This window comes from Ictidomys tridecemlineatus, unplaced genomic scaffold (genome assembly GCF_052094955.1).
Source record: "Ictidomys tridecemlineatus isolate mIctTri1 unplaced genomic scaffold, mIctTri1.hap1 Scaffold_51, whole genome shotgun sequence".
Classification (NCBI taxonomy): Eukaryota; Metazoa; Chordata; class Mammalia; order Rodentia; family Sciuridae; genus Ictidomys; species Ictidomys tridecemlineatus.
Genome location: NW_027523338.1, coordinates 1,801,811 through 1,827,812, shown reverse-complemented (window position 1 = coordinate 1,827,812; position 26,002 = coordinate 1,801,811). Strand labels below are relative to the sequence as shown.

Here is a 26,002-nt window from a genome sequence, read left to right as displayed (position 1 = left end):
AGCATTTTTCTCTTGAAATTTCCTATTAAAAAATAGTATAAATTTCTTCAGAAATCTAAGCAATTTTTTTTATTAATATATTGGCCATGAATTTAGAAAAGCTTGTGATTTTCAGAATTAGGCTAATTTTCTCTACCATAAGAAGAGGAGGAATTGATACAGTAAGTTATAATGTCTTGATCCAAAAATATTGGATGACACCAGGCATGTAAAGGTCCTAACATGCAAAAGAGTGCAGGTCCTGAGCAAACTCACACTCAGACAAACAGAAAAGTTATTTTTCATGTACTCAGAAGATGTTCTATCACTCATACCCTATCTTCTGTTTAGCAGTGGTTTTTAATTACTAGAAGCACAAATGAAAGGCTATGGGGTGGGATGGTCATGTTTTACAGAGCACTCTGGAGATGATGCACCTGCCTATACTATTTAGCCCAGGGACACCCAAATTTGGGTTAACACATTTTGAAGTCTGTGATAAACGTTTGCAAAATTAAACAATATTGACAGTGAAATGAGCTTTTTATTAGAGTACTTTTTCAACTTTAAAATCTCATTTTAAACAGAAGTTTTTAAATAGAATATTATTGAATAGTAAATTTTGCTGTTTCCAAGCTCAAATAATTTTAAACTTTAGACAACTGGTAATAGAAACACATTCTGAGATTGCATTAAAAAGAAGAAAATAGAAAACATTGCAAGTGCAAGAAGAAAACATTAGATTAAAGAAACAAATTTCAGTGTCTCTATTTACAATTGCCATTGATTGATGAATACAGAGAGTCTAGGAGTACTATGAATGGGGTTCCTTCCTCTTTTATTCATCTTCTGAAAGAATCCAGCTACCCTTGATACTTCTGTGAAAAATGGCATTCAACTATACCAAGGAAAAAAGAAAAGAAAAAAATGAAAGGATGCCTTCTTTATAAAAAAGAATGAAAATGACCTTGGTTCTCAATGGCTCTTTGTTTTTCATTAATTTATTCAGACCTGACCAGGTTATGATGGAAAGTCTTACAATTTATTGTATAAGATGTGCACAAAGGCAAGGAAAAAAAAACAAAACAACACTTACTCCAAAATAAACTCACTCTACTTAGGCAAATTATTATAACCAAGTTATATTGAATTTTAAACAATAACTGATGTGCCTGAATTCGTTTAAAAAGAGCTAAACATATGTTAAACTTCTCTATGAGTATGATTTAACTATTAAGTTATCTACTTCAAAGTTCAGAGATGCATGAAAACTAATATATTTACTTTCATAGAAGTCTTTTTAATACAGGGAGCCTGATACTTCTTCAAAATAGATAAGCCATGTTTTTACCTGCCTTTTTACCCCAGGATTATTTACTGTAGGATTATTATGTAATTAAATTAATTTATCATGTAAAAGTATTAAGTAAAAGTTCACATAATTTCTCTTGGTAAGTAAATAAGCAAATAAAAATACATAAAACATACCCGAAATAACCAGTGTATTTAGGAACTGTAGCAGAATCATGATACCTTTGAGCTAATGTCATTACCATATTCTCTCACGCTTTAAAATAACAATTTTCCTCACACATTTACACATACATTCACACACATATACACACACAACAGGTTCATACACTCACATAAATACATACACATGCATAGACTTTAATCCTTTTGCTTTACATTTAGACATTTATAGCTAAAACAAACCACTATGTGCCCTTTATGAATAAATAAAACTTTAAAAATTCTCCTTTGGGGAATTGTTAATTTTTGTATATCATTGAAAAATTTATTTACTGCCTCCAATCAATTCTGTAGGAGAATCAAATCAGTATAAAGTAGTCTTGAAGATTTAAAACACTGCAAACAAGTTTGGCAGAAACACTGCATCCTGAATAGGAAAGATAAATATATGTAATAACGAAAATGATACACTTAGGCAAGGGAATTTGAGAAAAGTTGTAACAACAGAGAAAATAGACATTGAAACTCTGAGCTGGACCCTAGTATTTAGATTTTTCTTTTCAAAGTTACTCATATGTTAAATAAGGATAATGGTAATGGTAACTACCACCCTGGTCATTGTGGAGATGATCAGGCATGTTAAATGACTAGCTGTGGAACAAGTATATTATTTATTAGAATTAGCAAATAAATGTTCATTATTGTTAATGGTATTTGATGACATTAATAGTTATAATCATACTTGGTTGTGATCTTCTTCCCCAGCAACCCCCTCACACTGATGCTTACTTTACACTTCTCTCATGATCCTTTTCACCTGTCTGATTATTAATATTCTGCTACTAGTTGTTGAACTGTGTGGGGCCAAGTATTATGATGAGCTGATGTGTGCATCCTACAAAGCAAGGTCTCTCCAACTACAATCTGGTTACCATGATTTTATTCTGTTTTATTTTCATTAAATTTATTTTAACTGATACATAAAAACATAAAAATTACACAAATTTTGGAGGCTATCATGTAATGTTTTTGTTTATGTAAACATAATTTACTTATTTATCTACTTAACATACTGGGGATTGAACCCCAGAGGCACACTAACACTGAACTACATCCCTACCATCTATTCCATCCTGCCCTTTTTTTTGAGACAGTCTCACTAACTTTTTGAGGCTGGTCTTGAACTTAGGATCCTTTTGCCTCAGCCTTCTGAGCAGTGGGGATTACAAGTGTGTGCCATTGCACTCAGCTACATGTAAATACTCTCAATAGTTGTTTATTGAATACCTTCCAACAGATGGTAGGATTGATATTTTAAAGCAAGTGGTACACCTTGCTTTGAAATATGAATGAGGTCATACATAATTTTCAGATTCACCAGGTAACCTTTGTTCATCATGTCATAGAAACAATGGTGATTATAACAGTAATTTACAAATACTAGTAACAACAACAAACTCTTTTTAGAATGTCTAGTATGTCCCAGGTGCTTTATAATATTCACAATCAACTTAGAAAGAGGGTGATATTATTATTTCCATTTCACAGCTAACTTGCACACAAGCACATATTTGTTGATTAAAGTCCAAGACCAGAAAAGTCTACATTGTTCATACTGTGAATTCTCTGTTACCTAAGGGATTTCTCTGTAAGGAACTCAAAATACAGTGAGAAATTTATAATCAATTAGCTACTGTGCAATATATATGAATATCTTATTCTCACATGGAGAAGATTTTTTAGATTCATACAGATAGATGTTACTGATACTCTGTCATTTATCACATCCTGCTATGGTACTTCTCATAATTGGAATCATCTGGAGAGCATGTTAAAACACAAATTGGATCCTGTTGTAAAAACACAAATTGGATCCTGTTGTTAAAACACAAATTGGATCCTGTTGTTAAAACGCAAATTGAACCCTTTTCCCAAAGCTTCTGATTCTGTAGTTTTGAGTTGCAGCCTAAAAATTTGCATTTCCAACAAGTTCTCGGTGATACTGATACTGCTATCACACTCTAAGAACCATTGCCAAGTATACTCAGCAAGGTCCAAATCAGAAGATTTTTTTAAACATAATTCTAGAATAATGCATAGACAAGAAATAAATACTTGCTGGAGCCTGAGAATGATCTCGTTTAGATTATCCACTACTAAAAACAAAATTATTCAATTCCTACCCAAGTTTCTGTGGATAATTTAGTTTTTTTAAAATTTGTCTATATTTTAATGATCACTTGCTATACACTCACATAGGAATTTTGGATTACACGCTTCTCCCTACCTTCTCTAGGTTTAGCCTTGTTTAATCACCTCTGCTGTTAGCTCTTCACTCCTGTACACACTACCTAATGTTGCCACCTGGCAAACTCCTATTCAGGGTACAACACTTAGGTTACATATCACTGATTCCATAAAAATTCTTCTGGGTATTGTAGGCAACCTTGATTCCTCCTTTTTTTTCTCCCACAATAGTATGTATAATCTATTATCATGTCCCTCTTCTCCACCATAAAGAGTATAGTGCAGTAAATGTGTGGCACAAAATAGCACTGGTATCTGTGAGAGGTCCTGGGTTCAATACTTGGCACAAAAAGTAAATAAATAGGAAGCATTATTTTGCTTCTGATGCCCTTCTACATCTTCTTTCAGTTCTTACCTTTACCTACCCAGAGTCCTCTTACCATCCTGTCATTTCTTCAGCTGACCCAATTCCCTGACTGTTTCTGCCCAGCACTGCCATCCCAGGAATCACCAGGCAGGAAATATCTACTGCCTTCCACTGACTTCCGTCCACTCTCACTTTTTTATTATTGTTTGGTACTAAAATTTTATCTCATTTTTAGGGCTGTTACTTTCCTTAGCAAATGAAAAGATTCCGATAAACTCTTTAATTTTTTAAAAGCTGAGAAAGCTTAATGTGTTAAATCCACATGAAGCTTTTTACTAAACCATAAATGAAAGAAACAACCAAACATTAAAATTCCAGAACACATGGTACGGGAAGTATGGTAGGCTGATATCTGAGGAATAAGTAATTGGCTGAGATTACCAAGGAAAAAGATTTTCTGTTTTTCTCCCTTAAGCTGCCTGGGATACCTTAATTTTTCAAAAGTATTGAGACTAGTTTGTGATTTGATGACAAGATGGTCCAGGAACCTCCCTCAATCTGCAGCACATCTTATTTAGAAGGTGGCTATTCATTTAAGCGAATTGCTAACTCAAAGGTATTTTGTTAGGGATCTTTTTCTGATTGGTGCTCAGCCTCTGTTCCGGAAAATACATTATAAATTTAAATAATATTATTTATCATAACTAAGAATCATCTCCTTGCTAAAAGCCATTGTTTTACCTTGCATACTCATTTCTGAATGCTTTGTCAGCATGGGAGTCTGTTTCATGTCAAATTAATTTAAAAAAAATTGTACACTGTATCCTCCTTTTACTCTCACATATGTCGTGAAGAACCCAGCTTTGGGGAAAACCTGACTAACATCTCAACATTCCCCAATTGTGTCTTGGCCACAGAACCAGGGATTTGCTTTATATGGTTCATTTGGATTTTATGCATTACACGTATCATTCCTTGCAACTGACTTGAGAAATCCTGCTGAGATTAGAGGATTAGGCAAAACTGAATTTCTGAGAAATTGGGATGAATAGGAGAAATGTGCTTAGGAGACAAACAGTTGATATTATATAGGAGTGATATTATATATATATATATATAGTAGTTGCAAAAGGAAGAAAGGGAAGGAAGGAAGGAAGGAAGAAAGGAAGGAAGGAAGGAAGGAAGGAAGGAAAGAAGAAAGGCTGGTAGTCAAAGAAACCAAGGAAATGAAGAAAGAGGAACTTGGCTTAAGAGAAGCCAAAAGAATTTGAGGGTGACTCAAAGGAGCAAGTGTAGCATGGCCCAAGAGGAAGCAGAGACAGTGGCTGGATAATGTCAGTCTTTGGAGTCAAGTGAGCAATTTTGATTTTTGTGTCCTGATAGATGGAAATCAGTTAAGTGTTTTAACAGGATAATACATAATTATATTTGAATTTTTAAACGAAGATATGGAGAAGTCTATAATCTATTAGTACATTCTTAGTGCTTACTTTGTATTCAGTTTTAAAGAATGATACTTTGGAGCTTATATGATATTAGATGAACTTAAATGATAATGGTAGAATGCATTTACCTTTGTCTTGTTTTCTTTTTTCAATTACTTTACCAATGAAAACTATTTTTTTTAAATCAAAAATTACTTTCAACACCACCTATAAAAATATAGGGTAACCAATAACAGAATGACTCCTTCAATTCTAATTGCTAGGAGATAAATTAAAATCTCATTCAGGATAACTTGCTTTATGTGTGTGAAATGTACATTGTAAAAGAAGAAATCAGATTATGAATCTTTTGTGCACTTTTTTTCCTCTAAAATGTAATATTTAACATGAAATTTTGCCTTATCTAATCAAATTATTCTCTGGACTCAAAACAGTAGAATGTTAAATTTCATGTGTTTCAAATGCTTTTCTCAGCAAAGAGATGACAAATGAGTAACTAAAACAATCTATTTCCTATTATCCAGTGAATTGCTTCAATTGTTTTACTAATATTTTAGGATGAGAGATGGTTAAGTGAAATTCAATATGTGCAAAGTATTCCATTAGAAGGCCATTTCTGTGCACACAAAGGAAAAACAGTAATTGAAGTTATTCTCTAGCAATTCAGACCAAAATATTTCCCTTCTATTTCTGAGGTAAAATTCTTGCATAAGCATTTTAGGAGTCAATTCTTTACTAAACATTTTAAAAGTAAAATTGACCCTGTGCACCTATAAAATAGGGTGTGTGAAATGATGCCCATTACTGATTGCCTATGGGCTAGAAGGTAGTGGGTGGAGAACAGCTGGGGCAGTGTGGTGGAAGCCTGCAATCTCAGCTTATCCCAAGGCTGACACAGGAGGATCGCAAGTTGGAGGCCAGCATGGGCAATTTAGCAAGACTCTGTCTCAAAATAAAAAATAAGAAGGCTGGAATGTAGCTGAGTGGTAGAGCAGTGTTCTCTACCAAGGTTCAATCCCCAGCACTATGCACACGCATGTGCACACACACACACAAACACACCCTGAACACAGACTGAGGTCATGAGTTCTCCCTGTGATATATCACAAAGAGGCCATGAGAGTTCAGTGCTCATTCATTCTGAGTCAAGCACAGTGACCCATTTTACAGATAAATATTTTATTTTCTTAGCTAATAAGTTATATTTTCTTATATACCAGAAATTTTAGGGAAGCATCTAAAGAAATTGGAAGTGTCTTCAATATCTTATTTTCAGATTAAATTTTTTTCATTCCCATGTGAAGATATTTGCTATTATTTAACAGTATTACTCGTGGTGTTCTATAAAATAACCTCTTTTCATGATTTCAATTTGTTTAAAAAAAAAAGTCAATGTAAATTTTTAAATTTCCTGTAGATATTATCTATATTCATTTCAAGGGTTTTTCCCTTCTAACTTCTGACTTCCTGATTTTATGCTTAAATTCATAAATTATATTCTAAGATAAAGTTAATTTGCCAATGAACACTGGATCCACTGGCACATGTCAATCCCTCAGTCTAACTAGAGAGATTTTATTTCCACACAAGTATCAAAGAAAAGTGGTTCTAATATTCTAATCTGTTGGAAAATGGTGTTAGTAAAAGAAAGCTATACATTTTGTTTATTTTAATTTTAAATGTGCTTCTCTGCTTTCTTCACATTTTCTTTCAACTCTGAAATAGTATCATGAATTCGTGGATAAACAAGTCTTTGAAGAAAGCTGCATGGAAGTTGCCACCATTAACCGTCCTTCAAGTCACAGCCCATCTCTCTCTTCACAACAAGGAGTCACCAGCACTTGCTGTTCACATTGACACAAAAAACTTTCTGCATCCGAAATGCCGACGTATCTGGGAGTCATGGAGGCAGCATGCAGGAACTCAGCATGATTCCAATCCGGTGTGTGGACAGAACTCCTCTATCTAACAGGTACCTGGATGAATCTACTGGTTCACAGGCTCTGTCCCTGCTGTCACATTGCCACCTATGAGCAGGGAAGTCCTAGCTCCTAGGGCTGAGAAAGGAACAAAACTGTGCAGCAGGTAGGAGAAGGAGTCCACTGGCATATCCCTTGGGGTCAAAAATAGTAATTATGTTAGTATTAACAACAGGAAGAAGAAAAGATGACTAACAATGTTTTTATTGTTTCAACTCTACAATTTTTTGTTTGAGCAAGGACCTCTATACCCAGGAGCCCCATATGTCAACTAAAAGAGCCTGAAATGACAGTCAAAACTACTAAAAAAGACAAGTGAAACCGACATCGATATGATTGAAAGTTATTCAATAGTACCTAAAATATACTAACATATTCAATGGAACAGTGAAAATTAAAACTATGCCTACACAAATCTTTTCTTAATCTATACTTTTGATCCAAAAGATGTTTTTTGGCCACATAAAATACAAAAATCAATCTGATATCAAAAAGATAAGTTAAATTCTAAAATTGTTTACCAGTTAATTTATGGAAAATTTATGTGAAACTTTTACACTGACATTTTCCCTTTACTCTTCATTATTTACTTTTTTTAACCATAAATGTCTAATAAAAAGCAATATATTTAAATTATACATTAAAAAGATCAACTTCTGCCAAAATGTTTTTTACTTCATTCTTTTATTTGAAGAGCATATATTATTAGAGTGACCCTCTATAAGTTCAGTCTTGCTTCTTTGTTGGCATTTAAGAAGCTATGTTGAAAACCAAGATGAGATTCTGAATTCAGACTACGTTGATTTATAAAAATTGGACCACAATTTTAAAATTTAGGACAATGAAGAATTTTTATCTTTAAGATATTTTACATCTATCATAAAACAAAGTAGAAAATGGTGACAGTTTTAAGAAGAAAATATTATGACATAAACATTTTAGTCATTTTCCATGAAAATAGTTTCAATTCCTGTTTATACTCTTCTTGATCCTTCTCCTCCTTCTCCCAAAGAGTATAACATACTGGTTAAAAATATATTTTGAGAAAACCTTCAATTACTAAATGGGAACAGCTAACTTTTTTGGCTTCTTAAGATATGATCATCACTAAATTGAGGGTTTATTTGCATTATGTACTTCGAAAAGACATAATGATGAAAGGAGTTTGTGGACAAAGGAATTGAGAAATCACATGAAATATCAAACTCTGAGTTTCTATCTTAAAGTTATTTTACTTTGCTCAGTTCAGGTTGTCCAGATCTTACCTGGTCCTTTTTCTTTCTTACATTTATAATGCAGTTTGTTTGAGAAACAGTTGAGCTGGCTTTAAGAATTGTCTTTAACGTTAATGAACTTGTTAATGTTCAAGATACTATACATTAAGTTTTGATGTTTCATATTAAGTTTTAATGTTTCATTTTTATGTGATAATTTTCCTGAATATTTAAAATTTTACTTACATGCATTAAAATGTACATTTTTCAGCTTTATGAGAAAAATTAAATAAATATCTTCTTTTCTTAAATCTATTTTTTTTCCTCATCAGCCAATCCAACTTAAATGCCAAAATGGAAGAGTGTGTTAAACTAAACTGTGAACAACCTTATGTGACTACAGCAATAATAAGCATCCCAACATCTCTAGTAACCACACCAGAAGATGATGACAGGCCAGAATCTCCTGAGTACTCAGGAGGAAATATTGTCAGGGTGTCTGCATTGTAAGACAATTGGATTAGGTTTAAGAGAATTTGAGCCCTGGCTGTGGAAAGAATCTCAAAGTAGATGAAAGAAAAAAAAATAAATATTTTGCAGACTAAGACAGCAAAACAAGAAGGCTGATAGTGAAACAAAAATAAATCTTCTAAACTCGAGGATGTGAATAAAACCACCAATGACATTTCTAGACAGAGTTTGACCTGTTGTAAAGAGGAATATTCTGTGGCCCTTTGACTTTGTGAATGAGCACAAAACAAATAAAATAAATCTTTGAATAAAAATGTTCCAGTTGAATGAAAAACAAAAAAAAATATGAAAAAAGTTTTGATAAAAATTTTTCCTGTTAAAACCATGAACATTGGCTATGACAAAGATTATTACATATGGGAAAAAGACTCATACAACACATTTGTATTGACTGAAGGAAACCATCATAATGCATGCTAGGATTCTTTGGAGCAGTGATCTCAGTTTTCTTATGTTGTCTTCAGAATAGGCATGATAAACCATAATTGTAGAAAGGGGAATTTCTGTACACTTACAACAAGCTGATTGTTCCATGGTGGGCTGTGCAAATAAACTCCTTTTAGAACTGCAGCATTTCTCATGGGGATGCTCACTAGTAAATCTGAAGTGTTGAGATAGTTCAGTATTATTGTTTAACCTTGCACCTAGTGACTGTTACAACTGCAATAATTCACTGCACACATGTTGTATCAGGAATCTGGATTTTTTGGTGGTTGTACTTTCCAGATTATAGGTACAGTAAGAGCCACATCCATAGAAAAAGTTCTGGTGTTGCAAGGTTTAGGTAAATTTTTAATCCCAAACTACTGTGCCATCCATGTTTTTCAGTAGTATTCTTTGGTCCACTGTATTGCTGTGACCCAGTGCATTCTGTATTTCTAGGGTACCTTTGTATTGGGTTCATTATAATCAGATAAACAGTGTTTATCATCAGTGTTTAGTGTAGTTCAAGTGACTTTCCTACTTTTGTATTCCCCAATAAATTATCTCCTAAGTAGATTGTCATCAATCCCCTTGTCAAAAGCTAGAGAGAAGGAGTTGACTTCTATGAATTGTCTCTAATGTCTTTGCTGTTTATAGAAAAGCCCAGATACTAGATATATTAGGATGTGTTTCCTGAAGAGACGACTGGGACTAATATCATAGGATCGATGATCTCAGAATCTTATTTGATGTATTATTTATTTTGCTTTAGATCTTGAATACATGTTGAGAATATATAATGTGAATTGGAATGCAGAGATAAATGGGAGTGCTTCATGTCACAGTATTTGATGAAAACATTCGGCCAATGCCATTCATGAAGGGGGCACCAATTTATCTCAGAAAGGTCCTGTGTTTGGCCAGGTGCAGCGTTCTCCACGAAATTGGGAGGACAGGAGCCTGATGATGCAAGATTGATTTCTGTGTACATTTAAGTGAAAAGTCTTTGTACCTTTACATCCTTAAAATAAATCAGCAGACATGAATGCACGAGACAGTGTAAAAAAGTTTTATGTCAAATAAAGTTTTGTTCATTCTGAGCCACCACTGTAAGGAATAAAGCTTAGTTTCTATACATGGAAAGAGTTAATAATTATCCCTCTATTATAGAGATCTTCAAATGCTTATCATAACTTATAAAAATTAATTAATCCAATCATTTTTGGGGTAAAGTCAGAAATTCTTGCTTCCCATTTCTAGAATAGCTTCTAGAACCATGCTGTGCACATAGTAGCTTTTAATAAACATTTGCTGAGTGAAAGTAAGATAAACTACTGTCTCTTGGGAAGAATTGGCTTTATTCCTAGAATGTCTTTTAAAAAGCTACGAATCTTCCAGCAGTGTGAATATTAACAATTATATTAACACCTGCTTCTTGTCACTTCATGCTTCTAGAGAAAATATATAGTGAAACTTCTTTGATGGCATTTATTGAAAACATTTTTTTAAAACTAGACTAAGGAATTACAATCAGGAATACTTAATGTCTTTTGATTCTCAACAAGAAGTTCTATTTTCAAGTTCTTGGTGTTATATCAAGGAAAATGCAGTTAGGTTATTTTAGTTGACAATTCTTCCTCCTCTTTTCATTTATCACTTAACCAAAATATTAATTTATTTATATGTTTGGAAAAGAAAAAAAACTTTTTGATGTTTTAGGTGATTTAAAAAATATACTGTGTTGGTGGTGAGTGACTATCGATGGCTGTGTTAAGTGCATCTGTATTGTAAGTGAAATGTAATTATTTCTGTGTACCATATGGAATAAATAAGGTCATTGTTTTGACGATTTTGTTTGAAGTTCATATATCTTATTTCAAAGAATAGCATAATACCTGCATTGTGCTGGAAAAAATAGACCTTTGGAGCATACTTAAATAAAACATGTGCATGCTTGAACAGGACAATGTGGTTGACAGTTGCCCTTTTTCCTTAGACTTCATTTCTTTACAAAATCTAACATGCACTGCACTCATACCTGGGGGAAGCCTGTGACATGTATGGACTAGAACTCAACACTTAAATTTAGTCTGAACTGGTGGACACAGCAGCCTTACATCAACAGTGGGGATTTAGGAAGAAATTTTAACAGAAAAATTAGGGTCATTTAAGTAAGGCCAGTTCCTGAATCTTATAAACTTCTTCATTACTACCACTTGGATTGGGAAAAACGAACTCTGAGATGGGCATGGTGGCACATGCCTGTTATCCCAGTTGCTGAGGCATGAGGATCTCAAGTTCAAGGCCAGCCTCAGGTAATTTATCGAGGCCCTAAGCAACTTAGCAAGACCCTGTCTCAAAATGAAAAATAAAAAGGGCCTGGGACTGCTCAGTAGTTAAGCACCCCTAGGTTCAATTCCTACTACCAAAAAATAATGAAAGAAAATAAGTAAAGAAAAAAAATATAAGCTATGAGATAGTAGTTTTGATCAGAATTCCATTAAGTTTTCAAAGGATTTTTTTTTCCTATATACGAAAACAGAGATTTGTCTAGCTATATGTGTGAATATTTAATGTGAATATATATATATATATATTCTAAAAAATGAATATAAGCTTATGTATATGTATGAATAATATATATTCATAGGCTTACATTCATTTTAATAATATGCACATACTGATGGTTTCTTTTTAATATCCTGAGGAGAAAAAGAGCAAGAAAATGTTAAGTGTTTATTAGTAAAAGGAGGAAAAAGACAAAGTAAATCATTTAATAGGAACTGATTTAGCTAGTGCTGTGTATGATTTTTTGAGTAAATAGTTTCTGTATTTTCTTGTTAATTATTTTCCTTTGATTTATTGAGGTGTCAATCCTGCATTAAAAAGGTCCAACACACCTGCCTGCTCCTTCAATTTAGTTACAACATTGGCTTGGAAATAGCCTCCAGGAGTGATATTAATCAATGCCAGTAACATTTCTCAAAAGAATATAAAGGGTTCTTGATGTCAGATAGATGATCCGCAGAATCTTCTTAAAAAAAAATAAAGCATGTTCTCTTGAATAGGATGTTATTAGGGTATTTGTTTTATTAACACACAAGTACAACATTGTTTATTGCACTGTGTAAATATCATCAGAATTTTCAACATAATTGTGTAGGCACACCAGTTATTTTTAAAATGAGGGTTTAAACTGACTTTACCTCATCTAATTGTGTTTGAGACAGTAAAAGTTTCTCCAAAGAGTTAATTTTTGAACAAGTTAGCCTAAGACAATTATAAAACTTATTTTGTTGTCAAAGGTTTTCTGTTTGAAATACTGTGGGATCCATGGCTGCTAATGGTTGGTTTGTCATGTGGCCTTTACCCTCTTTTCTACTCAACACTAATTATTTCTTTGGCAGGTGCCTCTTGTTCCTCACCATTTTTAACTATGGTTTCTCTGTGGAAGTCCATTAGGTACCCACTGTGTATTCTACATGAAACTCCATTCATTGAATACTTGGGAAGAGCTAGATGTTGTACCGATGCTAGAGAAACAGAGATTAAGAAACCAGACCAGGTCAGGCACTGTGGCACAAGTCTGTAATCCCAGAGGCTCAGGAGGCGAAGGCAGATGGATTGAGAGTTCAAAGCCAGCATCAGCAAGAGCGAGGTGCTAAGCAACTCAGTGAAACCTTGTCTCTAAATAAAATACAAAATATAGCTGGGGATGTGCCTCAGTGGTCGAGTGCCCCTGAGTTTAATTCCTGGCACCAAAAAAAGAAAAAAGAAACCAGACCAAAACTCCTCAAGGGATTACATAGAAAAATAGCTCAAAGTTCTCTCTGCTTCACCCTGCTACTCACATTCTTACAAGGCAGTGTTCTTTCAGCCATAGTGACAGGCAGTCTTCTGCCTCAGTCTCCTGAAGACATCTCTTCAACAGATGTTATAGGAGGACAGTGTTCTTCAAAGTGTTTTCTCAACTTTTTCCATCATACTATTCAAATCCTCTTTCTGGTAGCAATAGTTCTATTATTATGGGGGTGAGGAGCCACCACATAAATCTTGGAGGAAAAATAAGAAAGGAAAAACAAAACAAAAAAAGATAAGAGAGGCAAAGCTTTACATGTAAGAGTTGAACATGTTTTTAATAAATGAAAATAAAAACTAACCTTTACCAAGTATGAACTCCACCATTCCTACTGCAATGTGAGAGAAAGTGAAGAAAGCTGTTAAAATAGTTTTGCAGGAGTAACAATGCATCTGTGAATCCTAACATCACAAGCTCTATTGAAATATCTGAAAGAATGAGTCAACAAAGTAGTACATCTGAGAAGAAAGGTAAGTTTCTTTCTTATCAGGAGCACTCACCACAAAGTAGGCTTTAGGGGTTTATGTCAATTCCAAAACATGGGAATGGTTGAAGGAGGATATTGAATGAATGTGCTAAAGATCTAGAGAGAGATTTGGAGCAACCCTGAATGACAATGATAAACCTCTTGACAAGGGATACAAAGGAGGAGATTCTAATTGACAGTTAAACATTTTAAAATATGGCTTAAATCCTTTTAATTGCTTTCTTAGAGCTGTGAATGGCAACACCAAAAGGTAGATTAACCTATTATCAATTTTTAATAATCATTCACTATTAGATTGCTCAGATATCTCTGAGACTCCCTGTACAACAGAGAACAGGACCCTAACACAGCAGAATAAGAAACTAGGGCTAAGAAATGATAAAAAGAAATACAAAGAATTGATGTTGAATGGACCATGAATTGAGTAAATGAATCTGTTTAATTTCCCAATCAGAGATACCTGCTTGGAGAGACAGAAGACGTTATAGACTTTATATAAGAAGATATAAACAGGGATGGGGTTGTAGCTCAGTGGTAGAGTGCTTGCCTCATATTCGTGAGGTCCTGCATTTGATCCTTAGCACCACATAAGAATAAATATAGAAAAATAAAGATATTGTGTCCATCTACAATCAAAAAGGTATTAAGAATTTTTTAAAAAGAAGAAGATATAAACCTTTTAAAAGTAAAAATATCATGTACATCACAATTTTACATAGGACTCAATCTAAATTTATAATAGTGTCATCCTCAGTTAACCTGATAAGAAATCAATGTGCAAACCATAGAATTAAAATCCTAATGCATCCTTTTCAGTATGCAGTTTCTTCAATACATTCACAGTGAGCACAAAATAATGATGATTAAAATAACCATGAAAAGATAAAAACAATAATAATTCCTGCTAACTTCATTGGGTCTTAAATATATGCCAGACACTGTAATAATCACTTTACATGTACCATTCCATTAGGTAATTGTATTCCACATTTACTTTTGAGAAAACTTTAACACTGAAAAATAATGACTCTGGATTTTCCTAATTTAGATAATAAAACATTTTAAATGAAATCCTGTATTTAGGTGATAGAATTCTATTGTATAAAAATGTTGATGTTATTGCTTCTTGGAGACTAGAACAGAAATTAAAGGAAATGTTGGGAGACCCAGAGGGAGGCTGGTTATAGTCATAATCTAGTGGTTGCAAAGTCATTACAAAAGACAATCAGTTTGTCTTCCCATTTGGTCCATAATTTCTTTCTTAACTTGAAAAATGTGCTAATAATTTCATGGTTAACTATTGGTAAGTTAAAATAAAATGGAAAACAACTATGAAATATATTGCTGGTCTAATTGACAAAGATTTTTCCAACACCTCCATCTTGGTACAGCATACACATTTAGTTTGTTTCTTTTTTACAGCAACAGACAGAATTGTGTGTTAGAGTATCCACCCTGTCTCACTCCCCTATCTAAACAAAGCCTGCAAAACCTTTCAAAGTTGAAGGTCAGGGCTATAGTTTAAGCTTGTATATCTAATTGACTCACAGTTCAACTCCTAGAGGCTAATGATAATGGAACAGAAATGCTTTGGAATTAATGTCAGTAATCATAATTCTTACCCTTCATTATCTTTTGTATCTGTCTAAATTTTTGCAGACAAACATTTCAGAAAGTGACAGTAAAATGTCTATTGGCATTTAATACCACGTGCAAAATAAGGTGCAGAGAGATTCAAATTGGAAAAATAACTTCACAATTCAGTATTTCAAATTAATATGGTACAATTACAAAGATTCCTGGATTTTTTCATCCTCATAAAGAATTCCAAATTTTTTTCTGTCTGTCATAGTTTTTATTTGTACTCCCCAAAATAAAAAGCTTCAATAAAGGTGTAAATACCAACATTTGCTTTATATGGAACTGTAGAAAATTTAATGTACCTTTTAAAATAGTACTTGGGATATAACTACTTGCCATAAAACTTCTTCTTTGGGTTTCATTTGCTTGTTTTATGCTCCAAAATAACTCTGCTCTATTAATAATATCTCTTTACCTTCCACTTCAGTCTTCCCCTTTCTTCAACTTGAATACTAAATGTGTTATTCACTGAATTAATTTTATATACAAAACTTCTTTTACATGAAAAATTAAACTGTAAAACACAAATGTATTACATACAGCTCATTATTGTCAAATCCTGATAAAAAATTACAAAAGTTTTATATTTTATTTAATTTTATATGATAAGTTCTAATTTTTAAGAATTATTATAAAATAATACAACTTCTCCAAATTGCCTTATGGGAGGATTAAAAACTGTTTTTCTGGGTGTTTTTATTCTCTCCCAAGCTAGGACTACATAGCTTGTAAATTAATTTAAAAATCGCACCACACTATGAATAAGGGGCATGTTTTTATATAACAGACTGTTCCACTATCTAAAATGAAATGTGCTTATTTATCCAAATGCGCAAGAGCTAACTAATGAGAGTGAGAAAGCCATGAGTGACTGGAAGAACTGAGAACCAGATATCATTTGGGAGACATGAAGTTTAGAAGACCAGAAGAATTCAACATCGTGTCAGTTTTTTTAACTAGTTTACCTAGAATTCACTTTATTGGTAAAGACTATGAGAATATAATTATATTTTAATGCAATTATTTTCTATTAGATATAAACTTGTGAGTTTTGAAGGGTTAACCAAAATTAATTCAGGACATTCTCCCTATCATATACATCCACAAATTATAAGTATTTCAATTTAAATTTATCCTCAATGCTAAAATGATAATAATGAACTAAATTAGAAGAGTAAGAATAAGACCACAATTTTAAAAGTGAGGATATCTTCAGTTTCTTTGGAGTATTCCCAATTCTAATAAAATATTTTTATAATTTTTCCTGACTGTAGTAAAAATTTAAACTAAAATGAGCTTTAGAATCACTAGCATTTGTGTTCAATTTGTCACATTTCTCCGTGTCTTCTCATAAATAAGAGGAAAATATATTCAATGCCCAAAATGTATCCTAAAATCTCAGGCCTAACAAATGCTTTTTCTTAATATAAGAGAAAACCAAACAAGCTAACTTAAACACCCAGTGCATTTACAGGTAAAGCAATACAATAAAAACACAAATTCTTGGGTAATTTCTTCTATTCCATTTGTGTTTGCAATCATAAATTGTCATAAAATTTATGTAGATGTTTTGCAATTAATTATCTTTATTATATCTCTGTTATGGTGTGGTTATGTGTTGTCCCCCAAAATCTCATGTGGGAGACGACTCAAGGATGTTCAGAGGTGAAATGTTTAGATGATGAGAGTTGTGACCTGATGAGGGCATTAATCCACTGACATGGATTAACTGGTAGGTAGGTAGGGTGTGACTAGAGAAGACAGGTCTCAGGGCTGTGACTTGGCAGTTTACACTTTGTCCCTGGCAAGCAAAGCACTCTGTGTCTTCATTGCTATGTCCTGAGCTGCTGTCCTCTGCCACAGCCTTCTGCCATAATGTCCTGCCTCATCTTGGGCTCAGAGCTATGGAACTGGCTGACCATGGACTGAACTTCTGAAAATATGAGCCCCAAATAAACATATCCTCCTCTACATTGTTTTTATCAGGCATTTTGGTCATGGTGATGCCAGATCTGACTAAACCCTCTCAAATCAAACTTATGAGAGAAATTTTGAGAAAAGAGTGTCCACATGGATGTGCTCATATGCACACACCACACACAGGTTTGAAGATAGGCAGAATGTGAAGTTCTATCTATCTTAACCCCTGTTGAAACAAAGTTTGAAAGAAATCCTGAACAAAAATTTTTCTTTCCCTGTGATCACTAGAACTTCAAGTTGTTTTTTTTCTTTTTGTTGATTGCAGAAATGTATAATGTAGAAATATATAGGCTTTTAAATAAATCTTCCTAAAGGAAATCATCAGAAGTAGCATTCTTGGCATTTCCATAGAGCATTATCTGTTTCTAAACTTAAATACTATAGAATAACTGAACTCACACTAGCACAAGGAAGAAAAAGGTAAGCTATGAGTTGGTGATTTGTGGCACTCACATGGGTAAGAAAAACTCATTGTTTATTCACTTACAAATTTATTAAAAACCTATGCTTCTTTAGGATACTTTAAGAAAAGCAACAGAGGGACTGGGGTTGTGGTTCTGTGGCAGAGCACTTGCCTAGCATGTGCAGGTTGCTGGGTTCGATCCTCAGCATCACATATAAATAAGTAAGTAAAATAAAGTTATTGCATCCAACTACAACTGAAAAAAAAAGAAGAAAAAGAAACAGATCTTTTCTTAAAATACAATTCGTTTCTTAGGTAAATTTGTTTTAGACCTAAACATGACTGTGTCTGATGGGGCGGTTGTCAAAAAGCTATCTTCTTTTTTGATCATGACCTTAAAGGGGATACCAAGAATTTTAAATTCTTGTTTTCAAACTATATGTTTGAGCTTCTAATCTATTTTCCTTTTTCTCCAAAGGACTAAGCTGATGTCTTTGGCTTTGTAATTTATAAAGATCCCAGATGTATACAAACCCATATCCTCCGGTTCATACTAATCATTATACCTACCACATGAAGAACTTGGACACTCCAAGAAAAAGGAGGCAAAACTTCCTCACACGATGCAATGCTCAGTGTACCCTGTATATTTAACAGTGAGGTGCAGCTTTCCCTAAGGGACAGCATAATGCCTGCAGCTTAAAATTACACAAATTCCAAGAGATTTTCTAAAAGCAAAGAGATCCTTTTTTAAGGAATGACAATTGCATGGTACTTCGACTATGGTTAAAACAGTACACCAAAAGGTCATAATGAAATGCAAGCTGTGAAATAGGTGTATTCATTCATTTTCTTTGTGAGTTCATTGTACATTTCTGGCACTGTGCTAAGTGAATGATAGCAAGATCCAGTTTTCTGTGATATTTGCTATTTACTTATTTACATGGACCCTAAACAGGCAGAAATATAATTAAACAACCCAAGTTTAGAGCAAGATGCAATTGACAAGAGACCACTTAAACTTAATGAATCTCCAGAGAAATATAAATATTGAGAGAGAGGATGTCTGTGGTCTCTTGAGTATTCTCCAGGGTGCTCTCTATTCTATTCTATCTAAACTACCTATCAATCAGAATGGCTTGTGTAGACAAGAGCATACCAGATACACACCATTGTGCACAAACACACACACACACACACACGCAATTCACACAGACACATTCTCAGACACACACACTAATACAGTAATACACACAGCATGCACATAACACACATATACATGCAAACACCCACCTACACACACACACACACACACACACACACATGGTGTATACTAATGATGAAGATTAATGTGGGAGGAAAGTTCGCAGAGACAAGGGACAGGTAAAAGATTGTAAATCTGCCCAAAGTGTTGAGATTTATTGTTCTAAATGAAATAAAAAGCCACATGGAATTTTAAATGGCAGAGTAAAATGAACTGACAACATTTTCACAATACCACCACTGCTGTAATGGAAAATAGTTACAGGAACTAGGAAGAAAAAAGGAAGAAAGAAAGGGAGGGAAAAAGAAGAAAAGGAGGGAGGAAGGGAGAAGTGGAAGGAGAGAATCAGGAAAAAGGCTCTCTTTAGGCTATTACAGTAGTCCAGGTGAGAAAGAAAGTTAGGTTGGGCCAGAGTGGTGGCAATGGAGGTGGAGAGAGTTTGGTAGATTCGGGCAAAATATTTATAAAGAAGTGATGACAAGACTTGCTCAGGGATTAGATATGTAATAAGAAGAGTTTAAACATGGGGGTAGATTTACTAAAAATGATAAGGCCAGGAAAGAAGTGGAAGGAACCGAGAGTTCTCTGTTAGCCATGGTACATTTTAAATTGATGCCGTCTGTGTGGAGATGTCAAGGAGCAGCTGGATATATAAAATGGAAATTGAAAGGAGAGATCAGGGATGAAGTTAGAAATATGAGAGTGATGGAGTAGAGACTGGTATATAAAGCACAGTTTGGGATGAAGTTGTAAGGTAAAAGTGTCCATAAAGTTGAGGCTGAGCAGCTGGGAAAGTCCAGCCTTCCAAGGCCTGCAGAGGAGGGGGTGGCTGCAAAGAAAATAGAAGGAACTATCAATGAAATAGCAAGAGAGCTTTTATCTGTTTTTATCAGTTTTACCAGCATGTGAACCCTCTGAAAAGAAATAAATTCACTTTATGTGCTTTCTCTTACAAAAGTTGAGCATTTGGTCAAAGCAAGGTTGTAAAGCCATGTCCACAAATTCTTGGATAATATTCCTTGATCCAAGAAATGCAACCCAATTTCCCTTCCATTGTATGTGGGTTACATTTAATGACTCACTTATAATTCACTGGATATGGCAGTAGAATGACACATTACTCTAGATTCCATTATAAAAAGACTGCAGCTTCCATCTCAGAAGCTCTTCCTTGCTCTGTCTTGCTCTCCAGTATCATTTGCTCTGAGGGGAGCAAGGTGCTCTATAGATAAATGTTCTGTGTAAAGAAGAGTTGAGGGTGCTAACAGCCAAGATCAACTTTCTCACCATGTGAGTGAACTAACCCCGAAGTGGATCTGTTAGACTCTCAATGACCACAGCCCCATTCCACATGTTCCCTACACCTTCCTTACAATCCCGAGTCAGAGACTTCTAGTCAAATGGCTGTCAGAAAGTTTGAGATAATGTGTGTTGTTTGATGCTTTTAAGTTTTGGGGGTGATATGTTAGGAAGCAGTAGATGATGAATTTATCAGTATATCAAAAGCAGAAAATGTCATGTAACTTTGTATAAAAAAGCCTTCCCCACTCTACTTATTGCTTTTCTCCTAAAAGAAAAAAAAATCTGGCTATATATTAAGAGAGACTGGTATTGATCTGACCTTTTTCTATACAAAATGAGAGCTTTTGGTATGGATACATGTGTGGTTAACATCTTCCACAATCAGCTACTTTAGTCAAAGCAGACAAACTTCATTAGTTTTATGGTAATGAAACAACCATTACTAGAGGTCATTTCTAATGAATTATGAAATTGATAAAAAAAATTACAAGAGGGGATTACCTTAGATTTTCTCCCTTGCTCCCTGGAATTATAAGGTTAAGACCAAGAGAACATGTAGAGAAAAAGAATGAAGAATCTATGAAGTGTCAAAGAGAGGTACTGGAGGCCAGGCTCTATCACCTGCCTGTGAGACCTTGGAACTGTATCCAGCCTGTTAGGCCTTGGCATCTGCACCTGATTATGAAGTTCTACATTGCATGTGAATGAGAGGGTTAAATAAAAACAGGCCTCGTTAAAGTCCTTTGAACTTCCAAAGCTTTAGGACCATCACCCAGGTTGTCTTGGTCCATTCCTTCCCTTAGGGAACCTGGTAGGGGAAAGTGGGTGGAGCCCAGTGGTTCAGTTTGCGGAGAGAATGTATTTACTCAGGCATTCCTAAATGTCCCCTTTTCAAATTACTGTCATACTGTATGAACTCAGCGCATCTGAGTCCAAACCTCACTCTACTACCTAGGTATCTCCATCTAGCTGATTTGCCTGATCAGTTATTATTCTATTATTATTAATAATATAAGTGATTATTAAGAGCTGGGCCTTTCTCCTCTTTGATGATTCTTGGTTTAAACTCTTTCTGAATTAAAGATACAAAAAATCCCATAGAATATATGAACCCGAATCAGGATAGGTAGCATTTTTCACTTCAGTAGCTCCTCTCATTTCACTCTATTGCAATCACTGAAAAGGACAATACTAATCACAGCTGCCATTGTATGATGATCAAGGTAGAGGTGACTTTCTGACATAGAACTCACGCTTTGAGAAACCCTTTGCAAGTGAAAAGTGTTAAACAAAACATATGTGCTCAGTGTTAATTATTGAGATAACTTTAATGGTAGACTATAATTTTTCCATTCTTGTGCTTCTTCCCCTCCCTACTTTTAGTATACATTAGGAAGAAGGAAGCTCAGGAATCTGCAGGTTTCCAGAAAGAGCTGATTAAAATTATCAGGCTGGCCTAACTAGTCATCAAAAAAACCCACATAATTAGGATCTATTCATAAATAATTAATTGAGAAACAAATTTATTTATTTGTTTTCATTTCCCTTTGTTTTTGTCTTCCTAGAAATTTGTGTTTCTGTGTGTGTGTGTGTGTGTGTGTGTGTGTGTGTGTGTGTGTATGTGTGTGTGTTTGTTTTGGTGGAAATCAAACTCAGGGTCTCATCATTTTACTCAAATGCTGTATCACTGAGCTATACTCAGTGGCAAATCACCTTTTTTTTAAAAACAATCTTTGCAAGGGTATTTATTTTTAAAATGACTTTTTCAAATTTCAGCAAATTTTGTAATATGATCTGTATTATGAGCATATTTAGTTATAACTGTTAGATTCATTGATTGTTTAAGATGGTAAAATATTTTAATATGAAATATTTCGAAAACACAGAAAAGTCAAAGAATAAACAAACATTTGTGTTCACACCATCAAGATCCAACAAAGTTACTGCCTTTGTTTCAGATATGTCTATTATTTTCAGAAATTGGTTAGAATCATAATTATAACCAAAGCTTTTCTGATCCCAGTTCCCCATTCTCCCTTTTGCACACTTTGTCCTGAAATTTCTATGTTATAATTTTCATGTATGTCTTATTATTTCTTCTATGCACGTATGTATACAAATTGAATGAAGTTGAATTTCAGAACATCTTTGGTATATTATAGATAAAGGGATTTAAAGACTTGGGGAAATAGAAATCTGGAGTGAGTTTATCATGTAGACTGAAGAAAAAATATACACTTAAAAATTAAATTCTCACTCCCTGTAGAAGACCTTATCTCTGGGCACTAAATTTGGGGGCTTTCTATCCTCACAGTTTTTCAAACTTCAGCAAATTTGAGAAATCAAACAATTCTCAGTGTGCACTGTCAGGGTACCATTTACCTCAATGTGGTTGAAGTTAGCATTAGTCTTACAAGTGAGGGCCTTGGTCCCACAAACCACCCTACTTCAGATGCCAGTCAGCAGGCCAGGATGTGACACATGCTTATAAGTCAGGGTTACCCACAATGCCCTCCTATGGCTTATAGAACTCAGGTAAACACTTTTCTTCTGTTTAATTGTTTATTATAAAGGGTCTCACAAATAACATAGATGTTCAGCTGGATGGAAGACTCAAAGGGCAAGATATGGGAGAAGAGCAGAGCTCCCATGCCTTCTCTCAGTGCACACCCTCAAGGCACCTTGAATATTCAGCAATCCAGAGGCTCCCCCAACTCAATAGTTGGGCATTTCTATGGAGGCTTCCTTATGTGAAATAATTGATTAAGTCATCAAGTGATGTTGATGAACTCAGCCTTCAGCCTTGTGCCCTCCCCTGGAGGATACAGACAGGTAAGAGAGAAACTGCCAATTCTGATCACCTGGTTACCTCCCCTGACAACTAGCCTCCCATATAGCTATCCAGGAGCCTTTGGCTCTTAGTCATCTCAATAGCATACAAAAAGAAAACACTTCGGTGATGCCAAGGATTTGAGGAGTTATGTGCCAGGAACAAGGGCCAAGACCAACTATTAGAACAAAAGATTCTTCTAGTGACTCTATCTATGAGAGTATTAGGAGCTCTGTCTCAGAAACTAGGGGCCAAGACTAATATATATTTCTTATTGTAGTTACCCACTTACCCACCCTTGGGTATGCCCAGAGAACACTCTTTTCAGCAGTACATTGAGAAATTTACTTGAAAGGAAAGAGCCAACATCTTCAAAAAGTTTAATATATTTCAGGGCAGTAATGATACTTAGAGATCATTCCTTCAAAATGGGCTCAGTGATTTCCCAATTTTCAGGGACACCTATAGGTGATTATCAGAATAGGCAGCATGACTATAGCACTAACCAAAATAGCTCTACCCACAGATATAACTACTAGCAGTTAATTAATTATGATATTCCTACATATTTGGACTATCATATTTTTTAAAAAAGCAAGAAACTTTTTTGTGAGCAGTCTTAACTTATCAATACAGTAGAGAATCACAACTTACTCAGTTCCAAGAATTGAGTCACTTCACAGACAAGAGATCCTCAATTAAAGGTAGGACAGATAGCCTCAAGAATATCCCCAACACACTACCACAATAAGGACATTTAAGTCTTATTCTTTGAATTCCAGTGAAAGCCATTATCTCTTGTAGCTGTGTATAGAATATGGCAAATAGATTCTTCACAGATGATTAGACTAATTTGGAGCTTAACACAACTTCCCATAGTTCCCATGGCAGGATGGTGTCAGTATGGTCCTGAGAGTGGGTGTGTGGTCCTGAGAAAGTAATAGCTCTATGTTATAAGGCAGAAGGAGTAAGAGTCACTCTTGCAGTAGACTGAGGGGGTTTGTAAACACACCTATGATTAGCTAAAAGGTCTGTGGATGCAAACACTACATTCAACAATGGGAAGCAAACTCACTTTAGCTCTTGGATCTATGGAGTAAGGGCAGTTAGGTATGAACTTCCAAGTGAAAGTTTCTATATTAGCCCCTCCATTTAATAATTACAAAATCAAAATAATATTTCAGAGATCAAATTTGAAAAATTAGAAATATGTCATCTCTCCATTTAACTATGTAACTATGCCACAAAAGATAGATCTTGGGGTGGGGATGTGGCTCAAGTGGTAGTGCACTTGCCTGGCATGTGTGCAGCCTGGGTTCAATCCTCATCGCCACATACAAAGATGTTGTGTCTGCCAAAAACTAAAAAATAAATACTAAAAAATTATATCTCTCTCCCTCTTTTAAAAAAAGAGATCTTACAGAATTATGCAGATTAACATAAATTTAATCACCTATAAGTGGGTGATGTTGCCTTGCACAGTTATTCAAGATATTGTCTCCTGCTAAAAGCCTGGTATGCCACTAGTAAATTTGTCAAATGCCTTTTCTCAAGACCACATAAAAACTTGCTTTATATGTCAGAGAAAGTTTTGGGGGTTCCCTCTATAAACTCAGGGATTTTGACAACTCTGGTTCTTTGTCATAACCAAATTCCAGGAATGTGGATCATCTAACCAGGCCACTGTTCTGGTAACATCATTGTAGTTGCATCTGGAGTTAAATGTGTAGGAATATCATTACACTACTACTGAACCCCTGTAAGTTGTCATTCACCATGATAAATATTATACCTTTCATTCAATGTACATTCTCCTTTTCTCTATTTTGTCCCTTTACTTGAAAAAAATTATCTCTGGCCTCACAGTTTGACTCATTTGCCTTGCTTTACAGGATCTGCTCCTTTTTTTCCCTTAAGTTTCTGGTCATTTCTTTTCTACGTCTTTTACTGGTTTGACTCACTCTCCAACACACACACACACACACACACACACACACACACACACACACAGTATCTCTTTCTCAGTCATTATTCATATCATGTTCACATGGAAGATGCTTTAGTCTCAGGATTCAAGAACATTGCTGGTTAGAAATTTTTTGTAGAATGGGATTCAGTACAAGAAATTATAAGAGTAGATGCCTATAGGACTGCTGGAAGAAAATGTTAGTCTAGAAGATAGTCAGAGTAAAAATTAGAGCGCCCAGCAGGGAAGACAGCAGTGAGAACTCAAGACTGTAGCTGCCCCAGGGAGAAGTAAGTACTGAGCCTTCTGAACTCCATGAAAGGGCCTCCTGTTAGAACAATATATCCTGAAATCACCCAAGGAAAAAATCTGAAAAATTGGATTCCAGCTTTTTTTCCTATGAAACATGACAGAATGAGGTGATAGGCAGGAACACTGGTGAGTTAACAAAAGACAACCCAATTGTCCCTGTGGATCTAAACCCACTACCATAGTAACCTAAGCCTCTAACTTCAAAAAACGAATTATCCTGTCTTGGCCAAAATGTTATCCAATGTGAATCCAAACCAAAATATTACCTCCCAACTCTTCTTCTGTCAATAGGGCTGTGTT

The 26,002-nt window shown here is 34.7% G+C and overlaps 1 protein-coding gene across 1 annotated transcript in view; it reads right to left on the bottom strand.

The window, feature by feature from the left end:
• Positions 1-2,262: 2,262 nt before the first annotated feature.
• Positions 2,263-26,002, bottom strand: part of LOC144373844 (syntaxin-18-like) — a 104,267-nt gene continuing 80,527 nt past the window's right edge. Inside the window, 1 exon segment of the mRNA XM_078036804.1 lies at positions 2,263-7,624. Within this exon segment, the coding sequence (XP_077892930.1) occupies positions 7,556-7,624 (69 nt within the window). The 3' untranslated portion in view covers positions 2,263-7,555.